General features: G+C 48.7%; 9 protein-coding genes across 9 annotated transcripts; 3 read left to right on the top strand and 6 right to left on the bottom strand.

Annotated features, from left to right (window-relative positions):
• Nucleotides 1-328: 328 nt before the first annotated feature.
• F5147DRAFT_675247 (uncharacterized protein) lies at nucleotides 329-2,847 on the bottom strand. Its single transcript, XM_041435904.1, has 3 exons — nucleotides 2,486-2,847; nucleotides 2,310-2,423; nucleotides 329-2,255 (listed from the first exon to the last, which is right to left on the bottom strand). Exons 1-3 carry the CDS (start codon nucleotides 2,654-2,656, stop codon nucleotides 594-596), a joined length of 1,947 nt encoding a protein of 648 aa, XP_041297297.1. The 5' UTR covers nucleotides 2,657-2,847; the 3' UTR covers nucleotides 329-593.
• Nucleotides 2,848-4,172: 1,325 nt separating this feature from the next.
• F5147DRAFT_675240 (G10 protein) lies at nucleotides 4,173-5,182 on the top strand. Its single transcript, XM_041435903.1, has 5 exons — nucleotides 4,173-4,259; nucleotides 4,308-4,507; nucleotides 4,564-4,630; nucleotides 4,681-4,768; nucleotides 4,820-5,182. The coding sequence occupies exons 1-5, from the start codon at nucleotides 4,197-4,199 to the stop codon at nucleotides 4,846-4,848; spliced, it is 447 nt and encodes a 148-aa protein (XP_041297296.1). The 5' UTR covers nucleotides 4,173-4,196; the 3' UTR covers nucleotides 4,849-5,182.
• Nucleotides 5,160-6,820, top strand: F5147DRAFT_675239 (uncharacterized protein). The gene is made up of 3 exons (XM_041435902.1): nucleotides 5,160-5,276; nucleotides 5,375-5,457; nucleotides 5,568-6,820. Exon 3 carries the CDS (start codon nucleotides 5,604-5,606, stop codon nucleotides 6,639-6,641), a length of 1,038 nt encoding a protein of 345 aa, XP_041297295.1. The 5' UTR covers nucleotides 5,160-5,276; nucleotides 5,375-5,457; nucleotides 5,568-5,603; the 3' UTR covers nucleotides 6,642-6,820.
• On the bottom strand, nucleotides 6,821-9,127 carry F5147DRAFT_384417 (uncharacterized protein). Its single transcript, XM_041429516.1, has one exon. It carries the CDS (start codon nucleotides 8,948-8,950, stop codon nucleotides 7,037-7,039), a length of 1,914 nt encoding a protein of 637 aa, XP_041297294.1. The 5' UTR covers nucleotides 8,951-9,127; the 3' UTR covers nucleotides 6,821-7,036.
• A 212-nt stretch (nucleotides 9,128-9,339) lies between these two features.
• Nucleotides 9,340-10,770, bottom strand: F5147DRAFT_769320 (PLC-like phosphodiesterase; the record flags this gene model as incomplete). The annotated part of the gene is made up of 10 exons (XM_041441037.1): nucleotides 9,340-9,512; nucleotides 9,563-9,638; nucleotides 9,691-9,766; nucleotides 9,817-10,115; nucleotides 10,181-10,296; nucleotides 10,348-10,374; nucleotides 10,437-10,484; nucleotides 10,533-10,611; nucleotides 10,670-10,689; nucleotides 10,746-10,770. The coding sequence occupies 10 exons, from the start codon at nucleotides 10,768-10,770 to the stop codon at nucleotides 9,340-9,342; spliced, it is 939 nt and encodes a 312-aa protein (XP_041297293.1).
• Nucleotides 10,771-11,151: 381 nt separating this feature from the next.
• F5147DRAFT_675212 (uncharacterized protein) lies at nucleotides 11,152-12,830 on the bottom strand. Its single transcript, XM_041435901.1, has 3 exons — nucleotides 12,298-12,830; nucleotides 11,868-12,217; nucleotides 11,152-11,794 (listed from the first exon to the last, which is right to left on the bottom strand). Exons 1-3 carry the CDS (start codon nucleotides 12,645-12,647, stop codon nucleotides 11,418-11,420), a joined length of 1,077 nt encoding a protein of 358 aa, XP_041297292.1. The 5' UTR covers nucleotides 12,648-12,830; the 3' UTR covers nucleotides 11,152-11,417.
• A 2,448-nt stretch (nucleotides 12,831-15,278) lies between these two features.
• On the bottom strand, nucleotides 15,279-17,072 carry F5147DRAFT_675194 (DUF55-domain-containing protein). Its single transcript, XM_041435900.1, has 9 exons — nucleotides 16,757-17,072; nucleotides 16,577-16,678; nucleotides 16,493-16,526; nucleotides 16,426-16,445; nucleotides 16,348-16,372; nucleotides 16,270-16,285; nucleotides 16,191-16,212; nucleotides 15,959-16,127; nucleotides 15,279-15,896 (listed from the first exon to the last, which is right to left on the bottom strand). Exons 1-9 carry the CDS (start codon nucleotides 16,832-16,834, stop codon nucleotides 15,541-15,543), a joined length of 822 nt encoding a protein of 273 aa, XP_041297291.1. The 5' UTR covers nucleotides 16,835-17,072; the 3' UTR covers nucleotides 15,279-15,540.
• A 263-nt stretch (nucleotides 17,073-17,335) lies between these two features.
• On the top strand, nucleotides 17,336-18,990 carry F5147DRAFT_605975 (uncharacterized protein). Its single transcript, XM_041432335.1, has 6 exons — nucleotides 17,336-17,505; nucleotides 17,564-17,658; nucleotides 17,716-17,748; nucleotides 17,798-17,909; nucleotides 17,967-18,135; nucleotides 18,196-18,990. The coding sequence occupies exons 1-6, from the start codon at nucleotides 17,418-17,420 to the stop codon at nucleotides 18,812-18,814; spliced, it is 1,116 nt and encodes a 371-aa protein (XP_041297290.1). The 5' UTR covers nucleotides 17,336-17,417; the 3' UTR covers nucleotides 18,815-18,990.
• F5147DRAFT_605972 (uncharacterized protein) lies at nucleotides 18,925-22,696 on the bottom strand. The gene is made up of 6 exons (XM_041432334.1): nucleotides 22,369-22,696; nucleotides 21,264-22,311; nucleotides 21,138-21,208; nucleotides 20,432-21,081; nucleotides 20,244-20,379; nucleotides 18,925-20,191 (listed from the first exon to the last, which is right to left on the bottom strand). The coding sequence occupies exons 2-6, from the start codon at nucleotides 22,307-22,309 to the stop codon at nucleotides 19,416-19,418; spliced, it is 2,679 nt and encodes an 892-aa protein (XP_041297289.1). The 5' UTR covers nucleotides 22,310-22,311; nucleotides 22,369-22,696; the 3' UTR covers nucleotides 18,925-19,415.
• Between the last annotated feature and the right edge of the window lie 241 nt (nucleotides 22,697-22,937).

Raw genomic sequence — 22,937 nt, 5'->3', positions numbered from 1 at the left:
CTGCAGAAAAAGCGAGAAATACTGAAGAAGTTTCGATTCCGGTTCGATCGCAGTGGTGCTCTACTGCGGCAGTGATTGAGTTGGCAGTTGATGGTAGATATCAGATGCCAAGTTTCAGAAATACTACTCCACCGGTGAACACTGCATGCTTCATACTTTGAGTGTTTGACCGGGTCGCAAAAGAGGAAACAGTGGTCGGCAAGAACTTCGTTGTTCGGGTAGCGAGTTACCTTCAAGTTGTCGGAGAATGTTGCCGTTGGTGCGAGGGTTGCACTCGCTCGAATTCTAGTGATGCGTATACATTTCCCTTGGATACATTGCAAAGAATGCGGGTAACAGAGCCAGAGGATTTAAATTGCAAATAAGTCAACAGAAGGCATATTGGCAGGGATAAGCCGAGTTCTTCAAACGCTACTAGTAAGACCACATCAAATGAATGCCGGGACCAAGACCTTCTGATACTCGAACGACGATTTGAATGCAATAGAATGTGTATGTACTAAGCAACATGGTTTGTTTACAGTGAACGATAATGTGAATGAAAGGGGAGCTCAGAAAGAGAGTGCATTGAATTTGGAGTCATGAAACTGACATCAAGTCTTGTTTCGTGAGGTAACCGTGCGAGGATAGGTCCCAGCATCTTGTGACGGCAATTTTGATGCGCTTCTTCGTGTCTGTGCGCGCAAGGTATCTCCGCGGGAAGCTACTCCTACCGTCTGGGGTACAGCACGTGAACCACCGCGAGTACCAGTTTTTGGTGCAGGAGCGCTAATTTTCCCGCGAGAGGATGCCGGGAAGTTTCTGGTAGTCAATGAAGGCTTGCGGACGCTTGTAGTGGACTTGGCAGTAGGACGCAGATATGTGGTTCGCCGCGTAGGCTCAAGAACTTTTCTCCTCTTAGCTGCACCGTCTTCACCATCACTGCTATCAGTGTCAGTTTCGCTGGGATCAGAGTCAAGGTCGTTTCCGTAAGACGGGGCAGTAGTAGTAGCCTTGCCACGCATGGTAGCATTCTTGGGTATAGTGCCGACAGCTGCAGCTCGACTTGTCGTGGTAACAGTCGGGTATGGGCGTTTTTGTCCTGCATAATGCGACGAATCAGATGTATGAAAGGAACGAGTGGACTCCGAGGAGCTGCTGGTATGCAAGGACGACTCGTTATCGTTAGTGGTCAAAGCACTTGGAAGGCTCGCCACAGAGGAAGACGCGTTCGATGCAACTGACGATGGGAATGAGCGATAAGGAGTCCGTAAAGTGACATTAAAGTCGTCATCGTCGTCATCTCTATACGCATCCTCATCCTCATCCAGGTTGCCTGCACCGCCGGATGATTGGGACCCATCTATACTAGGATGAACTTGTAAGCTGCGAGAACCAGGGCTCGCGGGCTCATGCGCTTGCTGGAGCGATACATCAAAAACCTGGTTATAGTCCATCAATGTATTCTCCGGAATGGGCGAAACTACAGTGGTCTGGGTAGAAGGTGGGTGGATCAAATTATCCCGTCCGGATGGCATGGCTCCAGAAAGAGAATGAGATGCAGTCAAGGGCGTCGGTGGGTATGCCGAAGGAAAAGGTGGGTACCCTCTCCAGTCTTCGTCAACTGGTTCGCTGACGATAACTGTAGGTGGAGGGGTCGCCAAATTGGGAGTGGATAGATTGGTTATTTCCGACCGTCCAATAGACGAACGGCTTCGTTTGTGTTCCTCTTCGTACGCAGGCGGCGGGGGACACCAAATCTCGTATGCAGCTGTTCTAGTATTGCTTGTTGTGGGACGCGCATGAATACGACCAACTGTATCGTTGGGATAGTGTGGGAGGGTTGTGATTGAGGACGACTTGGAATGCCGCATGCGGAGCGACATGCTCTCATAGGAATCAACGGGAGGTTGACGGGACTTCGGTCGCACCCTATTATTGGAGACACTGTGGACAGCGACTGAGCGCTTTGCCGCGACCCGGGGATCTGAATCCACAGTAGCGTGTGTTTTAGTCACAATAGGTATATTCGAGTCACCGCTAGAGCGTGTCGTGCTCAACTCGGGGGTGTTTTCGGTGAGGTCGGCGGCTGACTCATTTTCTTCTGTGTGCCAAGGAAGACCCGAGCATAGAGAGAGTACATAATTGAGCGGTACTTGTGAGAGAGCAAACAGAAAATCTCCAATATCCCTTGCTAGATCAAGCAATGGGTCCACGGTGTCCACATATGGTTTGATAAGTGGGCGCAGAATATGCAAATACAGAGGTTCAGCTCCCTGCGTGAGTGAGGCGTTAGCTTTGCTCGTATGGAGAAGTTATTGACGTCCTACCTTAGCACGGGTCAGCAGGAGAAACAGTAGCGTGACTGACTTGATTTCACTGTAGAACGGTACGATGAAGCTGACAAAACGGTCAAACGTTCTCTCATATGCTGCAAGACAGCACTACAGCACGACAGCATGAGCATGCTACGTAGGCTACGAATAACATACTAGCAATGCCTTACCCAAACAACCCAAACTGCGAGACACCCTTTGAGGTCCCTCTTTCTCTGAGTCATTGCCCTGATGCTAGGGGGACCACCCTTGCGTCCAGGTGGTATTTTGAGAGTCTTGTACGTGTCATATACATTCATAAAAACCATGAACAAACGGAGAGCGGGAACGACGAGTGGCATGTTGAAAACAGAGCCGAAAAAGTACCCAACAGATATGTCTAAAACGTAAGGCGCGTCGGAAAGTAGAGCAGAAAACTCCTAAAACTGGGTCGGGGTGGGTTTGCTGCGCTGCCTGATGGGTGTAGTGGTCGACGTTGTTGAAGTAACCTTGTGCATTCATGGACGACGCGCCTCCCACACCCATCGTGTCTGGCACCGCCTTACATAACCAACGGAACGGTGTAACGGCGAGTACTAGTGACAGTTATAAACGAGGCAGCTGATCATCTCCGTTCGGTACTAATTTTCATTTTTGTGTACGTGACAAGGTCCAGAAGCGCATGTATTCGTCAGATCACACAGTATGTTCCATGGCCTCGCAGCAAGCCATAATAAGAGAACTACGAAAGTATACGAACACGCCGCGAAGTCGTGGGGAATGTGAACGTTATAGGCTACGTAGCCAGAACATCGAGTGATACATCTGTGCAAGTACGGCCACGCCCAAGTGAAGTGCAGTTGATGAAAAGCGCTCGCTCGCTACGTCGTCTTCGATCGTAGATAGTATCATCCTGTTCGCAGCCGAGTAAAAGACTGAGAAGACCGAGACCAAATTGGAGCCGCATCCGTGCTCCGAAAGGAATGCGGATACATATATTCTGAACATACTTTCCACTGAAGCAGCTGTAGTAAATGCGCAATGTGGTTGGCCGGCATCCCAGCGAACCCAGGAGACCAGACTCAGAGCATAGGGCACCGCTTTGAGTACTTTCAAGGGACATCCTGCTAGACTAGGTGGTTTTGTTCTATCGAATAGCGGATTAGAAGGGTAGAGAGAAAAATAATGCAGTGATACCGGTTTCGGTGAAACTCGGACTATAATTACTTGTGTTCAGAAGGTTTAGATACAAGAACCTCGATATTTGTTTGATATCGGACGTTATTTGCGGGAGGCCATGGATAGACACGCGTAATAACATTGGTAATGAGTCTAACCGATACTAGATGTAAGTCTGTGCTCACCGCATTCATAATCCCCGTGCTTTCAGGACTGAGCAAATGCGATACTCGGCTGTTGGAAGGATCGCGTTTCTACAACAAGGATAATTTAAGATTCATCATGACAAGTGACGCAAAGAGCACCTTTGCCAACCTAAGGTCCAGGTAACGAGACTCGATCCATCAGTCAGAGATAAGCTATTACATAGAACATAAGCACTCACTCTGCATGCCAATGGGCGACACATAATCAACAATGACACTTACTTACATATCATGACTACAAGGGGATACAAGTAGCTCGCCTTTTACAAGTCTTTACGCCATGAATAGACCTAGATCACGGAAGAATGATTGAAGAGAAGACTTCTTTTGACACGAGATACGCGATATCGTAGTTTCGTAGGGGCTACCGACGCCAGAAAGGTAACAAGACGTAGCCACAGACGTACAATGTCGACGAGTCAGGACAAGAACAAAAGACCCTAAATGGTAAGCTTTGTCAGAAATTGGTGTCGAAGAAAAGTTCTCACGGGTCGCTCTCACCTCCTCGTCATTAACGATGCCCAGAATACGCACAACGAGGACGAAGAAGCCCCCAGAAGGCTACGAGGATATCGAAAGCGTAGGTAATGATAATCAACAGGCTCTTCCAATTCTGACATTGTCGTAGATTCTCGATGATTATGCGAAGAAGATGAGAGACGCTGAGAACGAGTCTCATGAGGGCAAACGCAAGGCCGAGTCCCTCTGGCCCATCATGCGTATTTCGCATACACGATCGCGTTACATATATGAGCTCTATTATAAGCGTGAAGCTATCACGAAGGAACTTTACGACTGGCTTTTAAAGGAGGGATACGCAGATGCGAAGTAAGTCAATTGCTTGTCTCCAAAGTCTATCATATACTGAACGTCAATTGCTTCAGCTTGATAGCCAAATGGAAGAAGACAGGTTATGAAAAGTTGTGCTGCCTCAGATGTATCCAGACCAAGGTATTGTTCACCTTTCAATTCGCTGAGACAGTACTCACTCATTTTTCCAGGATATGAACTACCAAGGCTCTACGTGTATCTGTCGCGTGCCGAAAGCACAGGTACGGTCAGGCACGGTTGTTGAATGCGTACATTGTGGTAAGTGTTTTAATTTTTAATTTTTGTTTGCAACTGACCTCTATTCGTTAGGCTGTCGCGGCTGCAGCTCAGACTCCTAGGCGGGGAGATCCATATCAAGTCATCACCAAAGGAGCAGGACCTTATAACCAGTCATCTACCTCGGAGGCGCCTATACGAGTTTTGTCAGTCGAGATACATTGGGAGGACAGATGGGGAAAGTGTAGTCGCAATATCTGCGCCCTGAGGTCCATTGCGTCCATTTGCATACAGCAACAGATTTTGCTCAGAATGTTTGTTATTTAGATATGATCCGTATTTTGTATTCTTGCAATCACCATTGAGGTGCTCTCCCGATCAACAACCAAGAATACAACATCCGAACATTACAATATTGTCGATATGGTGAGGTTGGTAAACGTCTTGTATTTTCTGGGTATGTATTTTGTGGCGTCCATGAAAAGTACAAGGACTTCTTGTACACTTGAACAGATTAAACGAAGACACTTCTGCAGGTTGCCATCTACCGGTGAACTTCTACTCTTGTCTCCAGCGCGACCTTCATGCTGAATCCAAGGACTTGTTCTGCGAACCACCGGGTGACCGGCAAAACGTCATGTCATGCAGGGCGCGCCACTGGGCGAACTTTTATAAGCTCAGGAGTGGGGCTGTAGTACCCCGCTGCCAACAAAACAATCACACAGCAGCCGGTGAGTCATGCACCCTCTTGACATCTATCCAACATTCTCATTATGGTCGGACCTACCTGTATTCATTGCAACCGCCTTCCGTTCTATTTTTTACTCAACATGATGAACAGAAGAACAATCTTCACTCAAGAACACGCCGTACAGCAATGGTTTTTGCCCAGAGAACATCGCAAAGGAAGCGTCCGATGTGTCACAAGTGCGGGTCGACCATGGCGGGCCATACGCGGAAGAACAACATGTTCGTCTGCCCTGGGCCTGCTGAGCGTAAATCGCACCTTCTTTCAACCCCAGACACACCCCCACCCACATATGAGTTCCACGGCTTCCAGGTTCCACCTGGCGACCGCTGGCACTGGCGAAACCCTAATTGGGTCTCGCCACCCCACGAAAGACGATACGAGAAGGCTCACCGCGACGTGTCCCTCACACCTACAGAACCTCTGTCCGATGATGGGTCAGGAAAGGAAAACATTTCGCCCTCCACTATGGAGCATTCTCCTAGTCCTGACTATCCAGATGACGACTGGGCCGATAGCTCAGATCCTTTATACTACTATCCCAACTTTTCTATCAAGGAGGAATCCCCCGAGCCGCAGGTTGACACCTACATATCGGGCTACTCTCACTCGCCGCCTCCCCGCCAATGGTCCTCATTCTCGCAGTCACCTATCACCGACGTAAGCCTTAACACGGCCCTCCGTGCAGGCACGCCACTGTACAGCGTGTACCGCGTCCCACGTCAAGACATTCCAAAAGTCAAACGCACTGCACAACGCGAGGGGAAACTTTTCAGTGTGATGGAAGCTCCTCCTGCACACCTCGCCAAGATCCCGCGCGAGAAATCGCAAGAGACGGTATGGGTCATTCTCAGCGATCGTGAGGAAGACCTCAAGTACGCAGTACATTCCCAACGCATGCCGGGTGCCTTCGCCCAAGGCATGACAGCAGACTTCAGCGACTCAGAAACTAACGCAGTAGCTCCAATCATGCAGCACGTACCGTTCTGCAATACTGTAGATCAGCCCGTGATGCGCAACGCGACCTTTGACCAGTCGATGTACAGCATTCCTGGTGGGCTGGCGGTTCAAGAGACCTTGCGATCAGCCGGTTATGGGTTTCTTCAGATGGCATTTGCTGGGATTATCGGTGGCCTTGTCGTCGCCTATGGACGGGCCCTCTTGTAGCGATTCGGGGCGACTATCCATCAGTGGTGTTGGGTTGGGAATTGGTGGTCAGCATTATACGTTACCTTTCTCATTGGACTGCAGATACGAACGATCTATGACAGTTTCCGCTACTATATGCCTTATGTATTCTTTTGTTATGCTCTATGCCAAGCTTTTGTTATGATCGACCACTTCAGTCAGTGTCATATCGAGACGGTTCAAGGATACAATTGTCGAGGCCACATGCATAGACGATGTGAACACCGCCAAACAATATAAGTGTACGCGTCAAAAATATACGTAGCAATACAAACAAAGTCAGAAAGCGTCGTCATAATACCTAAAGAAGGTGATAAAGACATATTCATACACACTCCTATAACGTATCCCTCCAATTCTCGCCGATATCAACTCTATACCGCCCAATCATCTAACGTCCCACCACCAGGTCGACTTCCCCACCCTCGTGACATGCGTTCCTCCATATGATCATCGACCCGTGCAGAGCTCGTGCTCACAGGCCCCGCAGTGAACAACCTCCCAAACCACCCAAGTGTCTCACCTTCTTCGGATTTCCCCTTGCGTTTTCTGCTTCGGTTCTTCCGCTTTTCCGAGATTTTCGAAGACCCTGCACGTGAGCTTGCATATGACTCTGGGAGCTCCGCAAAGCTGATGCGCTTGGGCGTCGACACGCCTGAGGGACAATCACTCCCGAGGACTTTGGCCACGCCATTTCCAAACATTTCCGAGAGGCTGCCTGCACTTGGCGATGAACGAGGTGTCGGAGGCACAGATGGCACTTTCAGGGAGGAATGTGTAGGTGGGGAAGGGGGACGCGTAGAGGATGAATGTCTGCCTTTCGTGAAGAGACGGGATATAGAGGCAGTGGCAGTGGACGTGCCAGCAACCGGGGCGGGGGTGGGAGTGACAGGCATGAAATTGGGCGACCGACTTTTTTTGAAATCTTTTCGAGGGGGAGAGTTGACGGAGGTGGATGATGATTGTTCATCAAGGATTTTCCGGAGGGATTGAACGGTGCGGTAGCCAGTAGGGTGATCTGATGAATCTGATGAAGAAGTAGAAAGCTCCTCGATTGGTGGGGTCATTACGCGGGAAAGAGGGGCTACGGATTGTCTAGGCGTCGTGGAGCAAGATAGGGATGCAGACTCTGGCTTGCGATTGCGATCAGGAGACATTTGTTTCCTACGTACTGAACAAGGGGACCTAGACAGCTTCGATCCGCGTTCAGTGCTGCATGTACTCGTTGAACCACGTCGTGATATGAAGGCACGAGGGGACGATGGATCAGTTGGTGGAGGTGTGGCTGACTCTGAACGCTTCACTATATTGGAAAGGAGATTGTATGCTGGGGTGGGAACATCCTGAGGCTGTCCCAATAATACAGGTAATGACTGTGAGGACTGTAGCTCGTGCTGTGCGACAAAGCTGTGATCCTGCCAATCGGCCGAGTGCGATGAAGCAGAGACCCGTAACCCCAGGGTGGATGGCAGCATTATCATGCCTGGATCAGCTGTTGATTCGACATACTGAGTGAATGCTCTAGGAGCAGGTGCAACGAGCAAATCACGTTTCGGGAGCGAAAATTGAAGCTGTGAAGCGCTCGAGCATGAGCCATTGAGCTCCAGTAGTGACGGCCTCCTCCTGTATCGCAAATCCCTCATATTTGATATGGGGAGACTCTGACTAATCGCGGCTTCGTTCGGCTTGACCGGACTGATGTCTATAACCTCCTCGTCAAACAACCTATCCACAGCTTTCGATATCTCATCCAGATGTGTCATCCATGTCCCATGCACACCGCTGTTCAATCTGATTCGCGTTGAGAGGTTCCTCGCACGAACTTCGAGAGAACGGTCCGGCCCGACCTCAGATGAAAGCAACGTCGAAAGACTGCATTGAGTGGAGATTGAGCTCTGCATGAGCGCATTTGACATCTCCAGTGCATGCACACTGCGCTCAAGCAGCGCGTCGAGGGATGGGTCGACGGTTGACACAGGGACTGACTGGCGTTTGCGTCTGCGTGTGTGCGGTGCCGTGCGTCGGGGCGGAATGAGCTGAAAACGTTGTGAAGCGTAGGCCACAGCCTCTTCCTCCGTGTCTGCGTCTGCGTCCTCCTGGCTATCAGGGTAGTCAGGCGGTCTATCAGACTCGTTTCCGGCGAAGAACACTGAATTGGATGGTTTACTCAGATTGAGCGGAGCTGAGTACTCTGGGAGAGTCCGTACTGTGTCGTACGACAGTCTTGAAACTGAGGAACGCTTTCTGTGCGTTCTGCGAGATTGATGATGGTGGTTTGATGAGTTCATGACTACCGGGTGATTTGAATGATAAATAGCATAGAGACACGCAAACAAGCGCCTGATGGAGCCGGGTGAGAAGTGGAAGCAGAACAGAGGGGCAAGTATAGAAATGAGTCAGCGCAATTGGCGCAACCGTCTCTCTGCCACATGTAGATTTTCAATACGGCCCGTGGAGTCACAATTAACATAAGGATATCATCTGACGTGACCAAGCATGTTGCAAACTTACGCCAATCGATCAAATTACATAATCGTGCAATCATGCCATCTGCTTCTATACCCTCCAGCTCAAGTAATAAGTAATAGACGTGTAATCAAAATATTAAGGCCCGTCAACATCTAGAAAATGGTCAATGGTAAATCATAATGCGATCACTTCTCCAAGATCCCGTTGATCATGCTACTACAGTCACAGACGTCTCGGGTGGTGCAAAATTGTCAAATGGACCCGCAGCACCTTCAAGGTACAGTCTTGTGGCTCTATTTGCCAAAATAGAGGGCAGATAAAACTTCCAGGTCGTCCAGAGGAACCACCGGCTGTACTGAGACAGGATAGAGTCGTAATTGACTAATAGCATGCTGAATAACTTGTCCACGCCACGTAAATGAGTTCCTCACCTTGAAGAGCGGCACGCAATTCGAGCCACTTCTTCGTCACGTCCGTAAGAATGACATCGATGCCCCATCGTACAGCCTGTGTCCTAACTTGAGACTAGAGGTGGCAGTGTAAAAGTAAAGCCACCGACCTCCATCATGTGCTCCGGCTCATTTACCGTCCATACCATAATCTTCTTACCCGCAGCCTTGCACTCATTCCGGAACCTTTGGGTACTGTCACGGGACCGTCACTCAGACACAAGAATAACACTCACTTCTGGCCATCATAGGTGGTTAGAGAGGCGAACGCCATTGAAAAGACCTCCACGCCATCCCAGAAATATTTCCGTGCAATCGAAAGGCTCACACCAATGTGTGAGCGTCTACAATATTGTAATCTCGCTTTCGCAAAAGCCACGAAACGCGGATGCCAAAGGCCCAGCAGAATACGGGGAGCCAACTTCGTCTGCCAATCAGGCTGCGTTGAGATAACATCATGCATAATCGAGAAGAGGCGGTCAGGATCATTCTGAACTTTGACGTCAACGTTGAACTTGACATGCTGGTTCTCGGGCTACAAAGAACGTGGGCGAAACGATTGGATGAACGCACGAACGCCGTGGATATAAGGGGGCTTACTTTCATCAAAAGAGCGATGGTCTGAGCGAACGTGGGGATACATTGTTGAGGTTGCTTGATAGTACGGAGGTGTTCCATTCCATCTTTGCCGTACCAATGCCGGTCCCTGATTAAGCCTACATTCATTGGTCAAGCCACAAACGTGCCTTAAAATGTAAGCTAACAACCTTTTGATCCTGTGGTCCTTTCCAAATCTGTAGAACGCACGCAGCATCGGATGAGCGAATTGGAAAAAAGAGTGAAATATTCAACATACCCGGGTCATGGAACATTATGACGACCCCGTCCAACGACACATGAACGTCTGGGATACAGGTTATGGAGACTAACACAGGCCAGGGTTATTAAATACCGCTCTCGATGCCTTCTGCCCCATCGTTGATGGCGGCTTCAAAGCTAGCGAGGGTGTTCTCTGGGAAAACTGCTGAAGCCTTGTGATAGCTTATTAGTGTCGAGTGGTGTTGCCCATGATTCAATAGTTTGACTCACTCCTCGGTGACCCCAGCATTCTGAAACATTATTGTTAATCCAGCTCCATTATGACGAACGTGGTGAATGTCATTACCTGGTAGGACTTGAGTTGCGGTCATGTTTGAACTACACGCAAGCACTAGAGACGGGGTATAACAAGGAAGTTCTAGAGGTAAGAGAGGAAAGGACCTTAAGGAGAGCGGAAACTGTTTTAGATTATATAGCAAACCCAAACACTCTTAGGAGTGGCAGCTGGGAAACAAACATTACCCGAACGAAAGTCGGCGAATAAGAGAAGGACCAAAATTTCGCATCGCTTGAGCTAACGTTATAGAAATCAAAGTAACCAAACCAACCCGAACCAGGAATGTTAAATCAATTTTCGAGATAGTAACTAACTATCCGTTCACAAGACCAAACTTGCAGGCATTGCAAAATGCATATATCAGGTATCAAACAAAGGGGGTTCAACTTCTGGGAAGGATAAGAGTGTGACGCGACGAGAAATGTTCTTTTTACCTTTTAAGGAATCGCTAGTAATCGGCGCTTAGAAGGCGGTAAACCATATAAGAAATGCGGGGAAACCCGTGCACGTCTTTGTGGGGTTAAATCTTGGTTAGGTCATACATCCATTGGTATATCAGAGTCGGTCCGAAATCCCCACATATTATGAACATTTATATAATGAAGTCAAGAATGGTATCATGCACTGGAAGTGTTCCAGAACCCAGCAATTATTACCTATGTTGCCACGTCATTTATTCAACTAGTGGTGCTGTCTGCCGACAACTACCATCCCCTCATCGTCTGTCTCCGTTCCATATTCGCTAGCGCTTCCTTCTTGCCTCAACGATCGAGACAACGAGGTGTCAACGCTCGGAGTCTCACTGCCATCCTCATCGCTTGGCACATCCGGAACTTCATCGGACGCAACCTCGACAGGGGTAGCCGGTATGGGATCCGGTTCTGCGACAGGTGGCAATTCAGTTTGCATTTCTGGCTGTTCGGCCGGTTTCATGTCTTCTTCTGAGGTGACCCTGACAGAAATTTCACGTAAAGTTGCCAACATCTGATCTCGGACTAGCGTCGTCAATTCAGGGACGTCCGATACAGAGAGTCCTGCGGTTGAAACTGGTGGGAGAACTGTGAAACGAGTGTTCAAATCAGTGAAATTAAGCGGCCATAGATTGAAACGAGTCAAGAATTGTCTACTGACCTCGGACCCTGATCGTGCCTGATCCGAACACACCCTTGCGATAAATTCTCCAGTAATTCTCACAGACAACAGGTATAACGGGTATTCCAGCTTCGACAGCGAGGTGGAAAGCACCCTTCTTGAAAGGCAGTAACGATGGTACTTCTTGGCAGTGCCGTGTGCCCTCGGGATACATCATCAACGAGATGCCCTTCGCTTTCATCTCATCTCCAGCAGCTGCGAGCGATCCGTGTGCCTTTGCAGTGTTTCCACGATCTACAAACACAGCACCCGACATGAACATCCATGGACCCAGAGGTGACCATTGGAGCTCCTTCTTAGCCATAATGGACGCCTTCCTGGGGAACATCCTACAAGCACGATGCGGAACAAAATATGAACCATGTCAGTTACACACCACTCATCAAGCTTCTTTACAAATGACACATACCTTCCCAAATACAAAATATCAAGCATACTCTGGTGATTACCCACCATGACCACAGGGCATGTCTGAAGATGCTCCTCGCCCTCGACCTCTACTTGGATATCCAAAACACGACTAGCAATGGCATAGAACGACCGGGCCACGACATAGTTGACGTCATGCCTGCGACCCACCAACGTCATTCCAACTGCAACAAAGACTCCCCATGTCGAGACTACTGCCAGCGTCCCAAGGTAAATAGTGAGTTGAGCATAATAACGCCCAACGGGAGAAGCTGAGGCGATTGTCCGAAGTACGATAACAGGAACAGAGATATAAGCCAAAGGTTTGATGAGAAGAGCAAGAAAAGACATGAAGAATCGCGGTATAGACTCTAGATGATTAATCACTTGAGAAATCAATAAAAACGCGACGCAACGCACGCTGTATAGCCAGCGGACGTGCACGCGGTAAAAGTGCTTGTGACAGCTCAGATCCGGGAAAACCAGCCATATGTTGACTTTGGTCCTTTTCAACCCAAACTCAAGTACTCAGATCACCCAACGGAGTGTGAAATAAATATAGTTTCCCTACCAAAATCAACTCGGCATTTAATTTTTGAATTCTTGTTACAATGTTACTTGATGTCCAAACCCTTGCGTGCTGCGCTGCAGCTTCACGAACTGAGGCTTATAATTTGAGCTAGGTGAGTCCGCAAATAAGATTTCGCATCAAGGCGGTAGTTGTGACATTCAAATCCTTTGTAGATGTTCAAAGACACGTAGTCAATCTGTGGTATTATCAATGACATGTGATTGTGACAGGACGGTCTTCCCTGAACTTCCACATTGAACAGGCTTGCATATCAAGGTGTTAGCACGCGACGACTGGAACAAGCAGCCAAGGGATCTGTTCAAGTGAAGGAGAAAGCACGTTAAGGCAGGTTCGTGCCTACCACTGCAGTCGAACCTGTCTGACATACCGTATCTTTGTCCATGGGAGAGAAGAGTGTTGCAAGGCTACTAGGAAAGCCACTCGAATATTATCCATTTTGTCGATCAAAGTTGTGCACCGACAACTGTTCCATCTAAATGTTCATAAGGCTCGTATCTTACCTTGTTTGATGCTAAAGCAACTACCCATTCTCATGATGCACACCTGCTTAAGAATCCCAGAGATTCTACACATGTTCTCTGACATTTACTATGTCTTCATAAACTCTAGTTTGTATCATTGGGATCGCTTCTCTCAACTCAACCTAGGCAAGGAGAGTCACGAAGTTCTCTAGCTGTTCTCTGCAAGTCTGCCGCATCTTCAAAGATATAGTTTTGGATGTGCTCTGGGCTGAGCTGGAGAAGATGTGACCGCTTTTCACTTGTCTTCCACAAGATTCACGGACCAAGACTTCTAGTCAAATTGCATGTGCAAGTCCTACCGGTGTTTCGACTGCGATTAGTGTTTTCATTGGTATCACTGTCAGATCATATGGAGGCCTGTAATCACGGATGTTTGGTCAGTCTTTGAGCAACACGCATTCCGGGTGCACGTTCCATGAGACATTCGGATATTTTTGGATGTATAGATGCGAAATTTATTCATGCCATAATGAACTTTTCTCCACGGTCAAAGCTGGCGATGCCAGACCTCTAAGCGCTCTCCTGTAGAATATGTCCTCGTGGTGCCCATTTATGCGTTCTCTCCTGGGCCTCAACCTCGTCAAGCATTCACCACAACTGGACGACATCGCACTACCTATCGTGCTTCCTCAACTTAACGAGCCTGTTTCCTCTCATCTGCGGACGGTAACGCTTGCCTTGTTGGCCCCGACGACTGGAATTCACTGTCACGGGAACGTTTGGACGGCGGCGAGCTTCAATTTCGTATTAGCCATCCAATCATTAATCCCTTTGATCTTGGACAGAGAAATTGTAGAAAGCTGGGTTGTTCAATGCAGATCGCTGGGGCTGCGGTTCTGAGAACTTGAAAGTGCGCTTCTTGTCGGACGGCATCCTACGCAAGTGGGACAATCTTCTACTTTCGGATGGTCTAGAGTGTATCAAACTGAACGGACCTGAGACGTCAGACGATGTCGCTTATGCGTTCAGCCTCGATACATTCGATCTCCAGAGCTCCAAGAGCTTTGTCTCACATCTGTTCGCATGTCATTGATTGACGTCGAAATCTCCGGCAGACACGACCTAACATTACTTTCCGTTCACACCGAGTATCCGACGCTATGAATGTAAATCCACCCATGACTGAGAAACTGGTAGGTGGGGTTTGCAACGCAAATATCACCAATTTGTGTCGAATGCTTTCCGGTCGAACAACCATGGCAAGTCGCAGTCGCGCTTTCGGCGATTTTACCATGTGTGAGTGAGAGAGATCATAGTCGAGCTCGAGATATCCTGGTGTCTCGACCGAAATATACGACACAGCGGGGAAACTGACATTTTACCACCTTTTGCTGCCAGTGAAATTACATTCGAAAGGTAACCTAGGGTACTCCAGTCTAAGTGGAACGAGGTGTTAGAGTGCATCAGCGTGATACCTTGATCAAGAACCAGGACGTAATAGTTAAAGTTCAGTGTCATGCTCATGCTACCGAGAAGGTCAATACAAAAGATCCTTTAAGTCAAGCCTTGTTGTAATCTTTGAGCAACGCCCACATCGGTCAGCCTTGTCCTTCCGTGGATATTGATCGATGTTCTCAAATAATGTACATGTCGGATCCAGCGCCGGGTCTCTTCCGCATTCCATATATGTAGCAACTACTATCTAGAGTTCCCCGCTTGAGGCTGAGCATCTGGTGCGTTCTATTATGTAGGCGGACTCTTCCCACTCTGGCGTGATGAGAAAATTATATACTCGTTCTTGTACATGACATTGGGAATAACACATTGGATATTGTGCGTGTGCTGTTTCCCCAACAGGCTAGCGAACATGCACCAGCTGGGAGGCGGGAGTACATCGCTCGTTGTAAATACGGCAGATCAATCGATAATGGCAAAGCTGTGGCGGATAGCCTTAACATTCTGTATCTGATCACGAGTTGCCGTTCTGCGACATCTATCCTATTCCGAAACATAGACAGGGAATAGTAGGAATAGTCATGCAAACCACCTAAATGAATAGCATAAATGGCGCGCCTAGTGCGCCAACAAGGCAATCAATACAATTGCGAAAGGAGTGTACCTGCTGTGCCCGCAGCTGATCCACCGGATGTAAGGACCAGAGTGACAAATACAGCATAATCGTAGAGAGATGTCAATCCTCCTTCTTAGTCCGAACGGAGCGTCGGTGAGGTGCCGTGATCTCCCGAGTTCCAGCATCGACATCAGATGCCCTCCTTTTCTTGCCTTTCTTTGGTTTTATGTCGGGCTCTTCACTCGCATCAGCCTTCCCCTCAACTTCGCTGCCATCGCCGTCGTTGTTCGTTGGATTTGTTTTCGCCCTAGGATTCTTTGTGACAGCTTGTCTTGGGCGTTTTGATGTACTTGGTTTGTTCTTCCCAAATGTCATTTCCTCCCAACCACCTTTTTCTGACATCATCTCGATGATCCCCCAACATTCCTGACTGACCCGTTGAACGCTCAAACGCCCGCGTGTGACAAGGGGCATCGCTGTAGAGAAAAACACAGCGAGTCATTGTTGGGCAGTGGAGCGAAATCAGAAGTCTCGGTACCTTTCACAGCTTTCATTCCATCGATGCCTATATACGCAATTTCATCTGGTGGGTCCGATTTCGCCGATTCTGCGATGTGGCGGAGAAGAGACAGCGGGACAAAATGTTCAGCGCGAGATAGGAATGTGGCATCTATCATAAACCACTTCGGATCATCTTGTTTAGTTTTCTAATAGAATGTCCGAGGCTACGGCTCAATATGGCGCACGAATATAATCTGTATCAAATTTACCGGATCGAAGTAGGGGTGAGAGCTGAAGAACAGTAACGTCAATGTGGTAAAGCTTGGTAAAATTTATGTCGAATCGAACCTATCCCATGCCGTGTCTATAAGATAAGTACGAGTCTATGAGAAAGATGTTTTAAATATTTATATCTCCAGGACGTACAGTCGGGGTACGCTTCCTTCGACACCTATGAGAAGAAATAAGTATGGAACTTCGGCAAGAAAAAACTGGACAGCAAACCTCAGCAAATCCAGCGATGCCTGCATACACGTTAAGGTAAAATTCATAAGGACGATCACTCACTGACCAGGGCTTTTACAATTGGAATGATAGAATAATATCTTTCTGACGAGCTTGATGAAATATTAATTTGAGGTCAGAGGATACGCACCTTGTCTCCAATGGACATTTCCTTCATCAAGTTACGTGCTTCGAAGTTCCGCACCCCTTCCCACGGCGTCGTCCTTGCGGCTTCAAAATCATCCACACTGAACTAGAGCACGCGCAATGATACAGCGGGCTATATTGAGCTCTCGCGTTTATGGAACACCTCTTGGAACAAGACACACACCTTGACATCTTTGCCCTTCACTACACGCGAATCTGGCTCAGCTTTCATAAGCCAATATTTTCTGTCTGTACTTGTCATGGGCTAGCTAGAAAACCAGATGCTCTTAAAAAGTATGTTAGTGTTCGTAGTGCTCGGATGCACACTCAACCCGCTCGATAAATTCAAACTCAGTCGTTTCTTGCCAACAAAGACAAGCGAACAGCAAGAGCCACTTTCCTGAGCATGCAGTCACAATGGTAGGTCTAGGGCGGGTGGTAATTCCTGTAATCGTTGAGCTGTGCTCATTTAACATTCAGCCCTGATACTAGTTCCGACGGAAAGGCGGAGTCTCTCATGGACCGTTGCTGCGCACATGTACCTGAAGGCTGTGTCTGTCCAGCAAGTCATGCGGCTTGAACTGCGCACCTTGTGCGCCAAAGACCTACGCGAAAGGAGGGGCATTATTGTCATTTCTGCGTCGCGCGGCCGATAGCTAGTACTATGGAGGAGTTTCACCGCACGGTACTATGACGTAGCGTACTTGAACCTGATTCAGTTACTGACTGCAACGGGTCTTATAATATACATCCTGTGAGAATCACACCTTGTCTTACTACTCTTCGCACCTATTGAAAACTTTTAAAAACTCGCTCGACAGTTTGTTATTTTCACCTGTAACATAATGTCCGCACAAGATCGTAAAGACCGTGTGCCATCTCCTACTAGCAGCTCTTCCCGTGGGAACGTAGTTGATCATAATGCCCCCCATGGTAAGTCGAGAGTCTGTTTCAGCCCATTGCGCTGAACGCATTCTCACCATGTCTGAAGTTACAGACGAACTTGCATCCAGGAGGAACGGACCAGAGTCTGCTGCAAAGAACCACATGATCAACGTCCAGCCTTTGAAACGCAGTGAGATGCAGGTCAATAACACCATACTTTTGCAATCTAGGTCATGATATCTGACGGGTCTTATTTAGCCCTCGTATGCACAAGACCTCGGTACTGGGGAGGTACGTCTGCTCATTTATGTGATACATCTCTCTCCTCATATTAGCATAGGTCACTCATGGCTTCTATGGGTCATTCCTGCAAACTCTTGGCACCTGTGTCGGGTTCTGCGGTGCTATTCCTTGCTGCCCTTTCCCAAACCCATTCCGAAATGTCCAACAAGGTGTGTACTGCACTCTTCGATGTTCAAATCATGTTCTGACTAGGATTCCGAGTCAAGGTTCGGTTGGTCTGGTCACAAGGTTTGGCCACTTCTACAAGTCGGTCGACCCTGGTCTCGTGCAAGTTAATGTCTGCACGGAAGACTTGCGTATTGTCGATGTCAAAATTCAAATTAGCGCCATTGGCAGGCAAACCGTCATCACTCGTGACAATGTTAATGTCGAAATGTGCGCTAATTTTATATTCGTACATTGCATCCATTAATTGATCATTACGGCATCCTCTAGTGACTCTGTCATCTACTTCCAGATTGTTAACCCTTATCGTGCTGCCTTTGGCATCAGCGATCTACGCCAGGCGCTTATCGAACGCGCTCAGACCACCTTGAGGCACGTTGTCGGTGCTCGCGCAGTTCAAAGTGTCGTAACTGAGCGCGAGGCTATCGCCTTCGAGATTGCTGAGATTGTCGGTGACGTTGCCGATAAATGGGGTGTTGCCATTGAAGGTATCCTGATCAAGGATATCATTTTCAGCCCCGAAGTTTCCGCTTCTCTGTCTTCTGCTGCGCAACAGAAGCGTATCGGAGAGTCCAAGGTCATTGCAGCCCGCGCAGAAGTTGATTCTGCTCGCCTTATGCGCCAAGCAGCCGATATCCTCGCATCACCAGCTGCCATGCAAATCCGTCAGCTGGAGGCTCTGCAGCAGATGGCCAAGTCTGGTAACACCAAGGTCGTTTTCGTTCCTATGCAACTTCAAAGCGATGTTGTTGGTAGACTTGGCTCCAGCAATAATGCTGAGGCATCTGGGTCTGCACTGCGTGACGAAGTGGGCGAGTCCCTTTCCGGCACAGGTCGTGCAGGTCTTCTAGCCAGCATTCGCAGATGTATAATCTTTTACTTATTTTGATTCTCTAGTGGACGGTTCCTGTTTTGTTGCTCTATCTATCCATGTATTTTCACGGATATCTTATTAGCCCTGTTTGTTTAACGTTAACGTTCATGACTCAATTCCTTTTGTCTTCCTTAGGTCTCCGTTTTGTACGATGGCTGGTATGCCTTAATGTTATTCAATGATTTAACGTATGCATGCAGGATCCTACCAGAACAATTACTTCCAAGCGCATAGCAGTATAAAACAAACAGGTAAAGGTAGTAACTGAAGTGGGTACTACTATAAAATTTGTTGGCTGGTACTACTTTAGACAGGATGTATATAGACTTCATTCTTTCACAGACTCAAGCGTAATAAAGACAGATGGAGACGGAAGAGGAGAGGGTAGCAGAGGGAATCGAAACAAATCGTAATAGGCACATCTCGAGAGCAAATAACGGGTGACCGACAATAGGAGCATAACCCAGCTCATGATCCAGTGTGATAGTATGTCGTGGTCCAAGGCAAACGGACAAACAAAACGAAACAAGGAGATGAAATTGAGCAGCGAAATCAAAAAGAAGGGATTTGAATTAGGGCGCATGGCGAAGGCGAGGAGCGTTCTGAACAACGCTGCTCAAGATGACGACGACGACGGATGTGTGTTATGCTGGTCGAGATCCAAGCTTGCAAGCGTGCCATTGAGATCGTGGATGGGATCGTGTTCCTGCACATCGTATTGGCTCGAGCGTCCTTGTGATGATGTCTGGCTGGAGTTCGGCCGAGAGATTGGTTCTTGGCGCGTTATGCAACGCCCACCCTCAAACGTCTTGGCAGAGCCATCCAGGAACGGAACATATCGCTGGGACCCACTTGGTGTACGTACAGGAGGAACGGCTCTCTCATTGGAATGGGCAGCCGCAGCCTTGAACTCTATGATGTTATCATAGCGCGACGGGTTCATGGAATGGGGCAGCAGATCGTAGCTGTCTGAACCTCTCCGTGTGTACATATTCGGGTCCGGGGAGAAAGGAGAGAACGAGGACGTGAGATGTGATCTATGATGTTCCACAGAACTCATGTTTGATGGTGGGCGTGGTCCGGACCCCCCTGGACACACATCGTACGGCAGTTGACTGTCAGAGAGTGGCTGGTTCATGATGAGCGACCTTAGTTTTTCCTCAGAGTATCCACTGCCTTTTGCAGCATCGGCGTAATTGCGGTTCGATGCATCACTTCCACCGCCCGATTGACCTTGGCTTGACAGACCAAGCCTTTGCAAGAGTTGAATCGCCTGTTCTGGCGTCATCTGACTCTGAGGAGCCTGGCCCTGCGCAGATGCCATCTGAGCCTGGAACTGAGCCTGAAGCGCGGCTGCCTGAGCTGCCTGCGCAGCAGCTTGCGCAGCTTTATCTATGATATCACCATTAGTCAGTTGGGCGTGTCACAACATACGAGGACGCACATTGACTTCTGCCCCAGCTCAATCGAATTCTACTCCCCCCGATAGGAAAGCCCTGCATCTTCTCGATAGCCCGCTCTGCATCAGCCTTTCGAACGAACTGAACAAAACCACAATGTTTGCCGACGGGCACCTTCACCTGTACAGATACCGCTACATTAGCGTCCCACCAATAGCGCGAATGCTCTCACGTAGTGAATTTCGCCGAACGGAGTAAAGAACGTCCGCAAGGTCTCTTCAGAAATTAAAGGCGACAACCCACCGACGAAAACAGTCGTATTATAGGGGTCGGTAGAAGTGAGCTGCTCGCCATTCGGCCCGATGAGGTTGCCAAGGATAGCACGGGCCTGGGCGTGATGTTTCCATGACTCTTCAGAGATAATGTACCGCGGTGCCACGGAATGATCTTGTGAGTCATACGCCGAACTAGAAGGAACGATACCTTTGGCGTTACTAATGGAACCACCGTTGGCATACTGGTGGGCGAGGGCAAGGACATTGGCGGAGAGACCAAGCATATCATCCGACGACATCGAAGACAAGACTCCTGAAGACGCAGTTGTGGCCTCAGATCCAAGGGAAGGTATAGAGCTCGAGCCGCTCAACGCTGAGCCCGAAGCGGAGGAACCAACGGGCACGCTGGCCAACGAAGACGAAGATCCGGCGCTCGTCGAAGCTGCCATAGGTGCAGAGACGCTCCTTGGCTGAACACCAAGCGGGAGGGTTACCGTCACTGGATTTGGCCGCTGATCAGAAGTAGGGGAACCAGGAAACTGAATTTGAGGAAGATCCGTTGGCATAGGAGGCGGCTTGAATTTGGCCGTGGCAGGAGATATTCGCACTGCAAAAAAAATTGCGTTATTGACTTGCCCGAAGTAGGATACGAAGATGACTGACTTGGGCGTGAAAGGCAGTACAGGCCATGCATCTCTATCAGTGCACGCTGTTGGTCCGCTTCCTCGGTAAATCTGTGTGCGAAGGGAGGACTATGAGTTTGTTCATCTCGTTGGACGACAGACTCACCGTACAAACCCATACCCTCGCGATATGCCAGTTACAGGATCGAGCATGATCTTGGCACTCTTACAACTCAAGAAAGGCCGAATGAACTTGGGTTCACGATCATTCCGTAGACCAAGCACTGGGTTCCGAAACACGGCCACGAGGTCTGAATTGGAAGTTTCTGGTGCAAGATCACCAACAAATATGCTATACTCTTTCGGGAACTGTGGTTGTGCCGTAGGGACAATTACACCAGCTGTTTGGAAAGAAGGCGCAATTGAACCGGTGGGAGCAGAAGAAGCCCAGTTAAGGACAAAGGGCTTATTTGAGTTTGGCATTGTGGCTGGCTGCGCACTCCCGCCACCGTTCACTTGGTTGAGAACAGAAGAAGCGATAGCCGGTGAGGGGAACGTGAGATAGCAATAACCAGAGTTGTTGGTTGGTTGAGGGGCGACGGCGTCTGGGCTGGGGTTTGGAACTTTGACGGTGACTGGGTCCCAACCCATCAGAGCACAAACCTGTTTTGCGTATTCTTCGTCCATCCAAGGTTCGAGTTCGCCCCACCAAAGAGTAGAGCGTAGTATGTTTGGGCCGGAGTTGGAGTTGGCGGGCAGAGCGAGATCGCCGGACGGTGCAAGCGATTGAAACTGGCGATGGAGATACCCTTCACGCTCAGCGTCGGAGGGGGCGTTGTAGTAATTGGTGTTTATAGAGAGAGCGGCGGGCGAGCTGCTGTGTGGGATGGGAGGACGGTGGTGGTTAGAAGATGAGAAGTGTTGGGTAGATGTGTGTCTATTTGGGGCGGCTTGAAATGCTTCTGGGATTATTCCAATACTGCTGTATTCCTTGTCTGGGTGAATACCAATAGAGTGGGATATTAATGCCGAACTGCTCGTGTTGGGAAGATAGACACCTAATCCGCCGGACGTACGTCGATCTCCTGACACAGGATGAGTAGGAGAATTGGAAGGATAGTGGTTGGACATATGGTGGTCGATATCTGCGGCTGAACGAGAGTATGCCACACCAGGAGGACAGCTAAAGTCGTGGAAGTCAACACGAGACATATCTGAACATTAATCAAGAGGTAAGCTAAGTCTGAAACGACCAATAGGAAATCGCGCACAATTATGACGAGAGGGAGATCAAAGGACGAATGAAAGGAGGAAACTGTGAATTGCGAACAAAAAGTGGATAGCAGAGGGCAGATGTGCTCTGAAAAAAATGTGAAAGAAAAAGCGAGTAAAAAACGACTGCAAGAGAGCAATAGAAATAGAAAATAAGACTGATTGATAGCGATGCAATGCAAGACGAAGCGCAACAAAGATTGTTTTAGTGTCTTGTAAGATAGATGGCAACTGGGAGTACGTCGAGCACGTCGATGAGAATAGAGAGATTGGACGTACTAGAAGTCTCGTTGCAGAGTAAAGATTGTACTAGTAGCTGTCTGATTAGTTTTCAGGGCCAGTATAATGGTAGAGCGGAGTACGATTTAGCGTTTGAGACTCATTTTCACTGATGATCGTGGACCTTGGACCAATGTATTGGTCACTGCTGTAGAGGACACCAAATGCCCCCCATCCATGCCTGGAGGATCACACGTACCTGCAGCCTACTACCGTTTATGCTTCACATCTCATCAAGTCGTCAGTAGTGATGGCATCTCTGCTAGGCACAGCCGCTGATACGGTGCAC

Source organism: Suillus discolor (genome assembly GCF_016758755.1).
Source record: "Suillus discolor strain FC423 chromosome Unknown F5147scaffold_7, whole genome shotgun sequence".
NCBI classification, from domain to species: Eukaryota; Fungi; Basidiomycota; class Agaricomycetes; order Boletales; family Suillaceae; genus Suillus; species Suillus discolor.
This window is presented reverse-complemented; position numbering and strand designations above follow the sequence as displayed.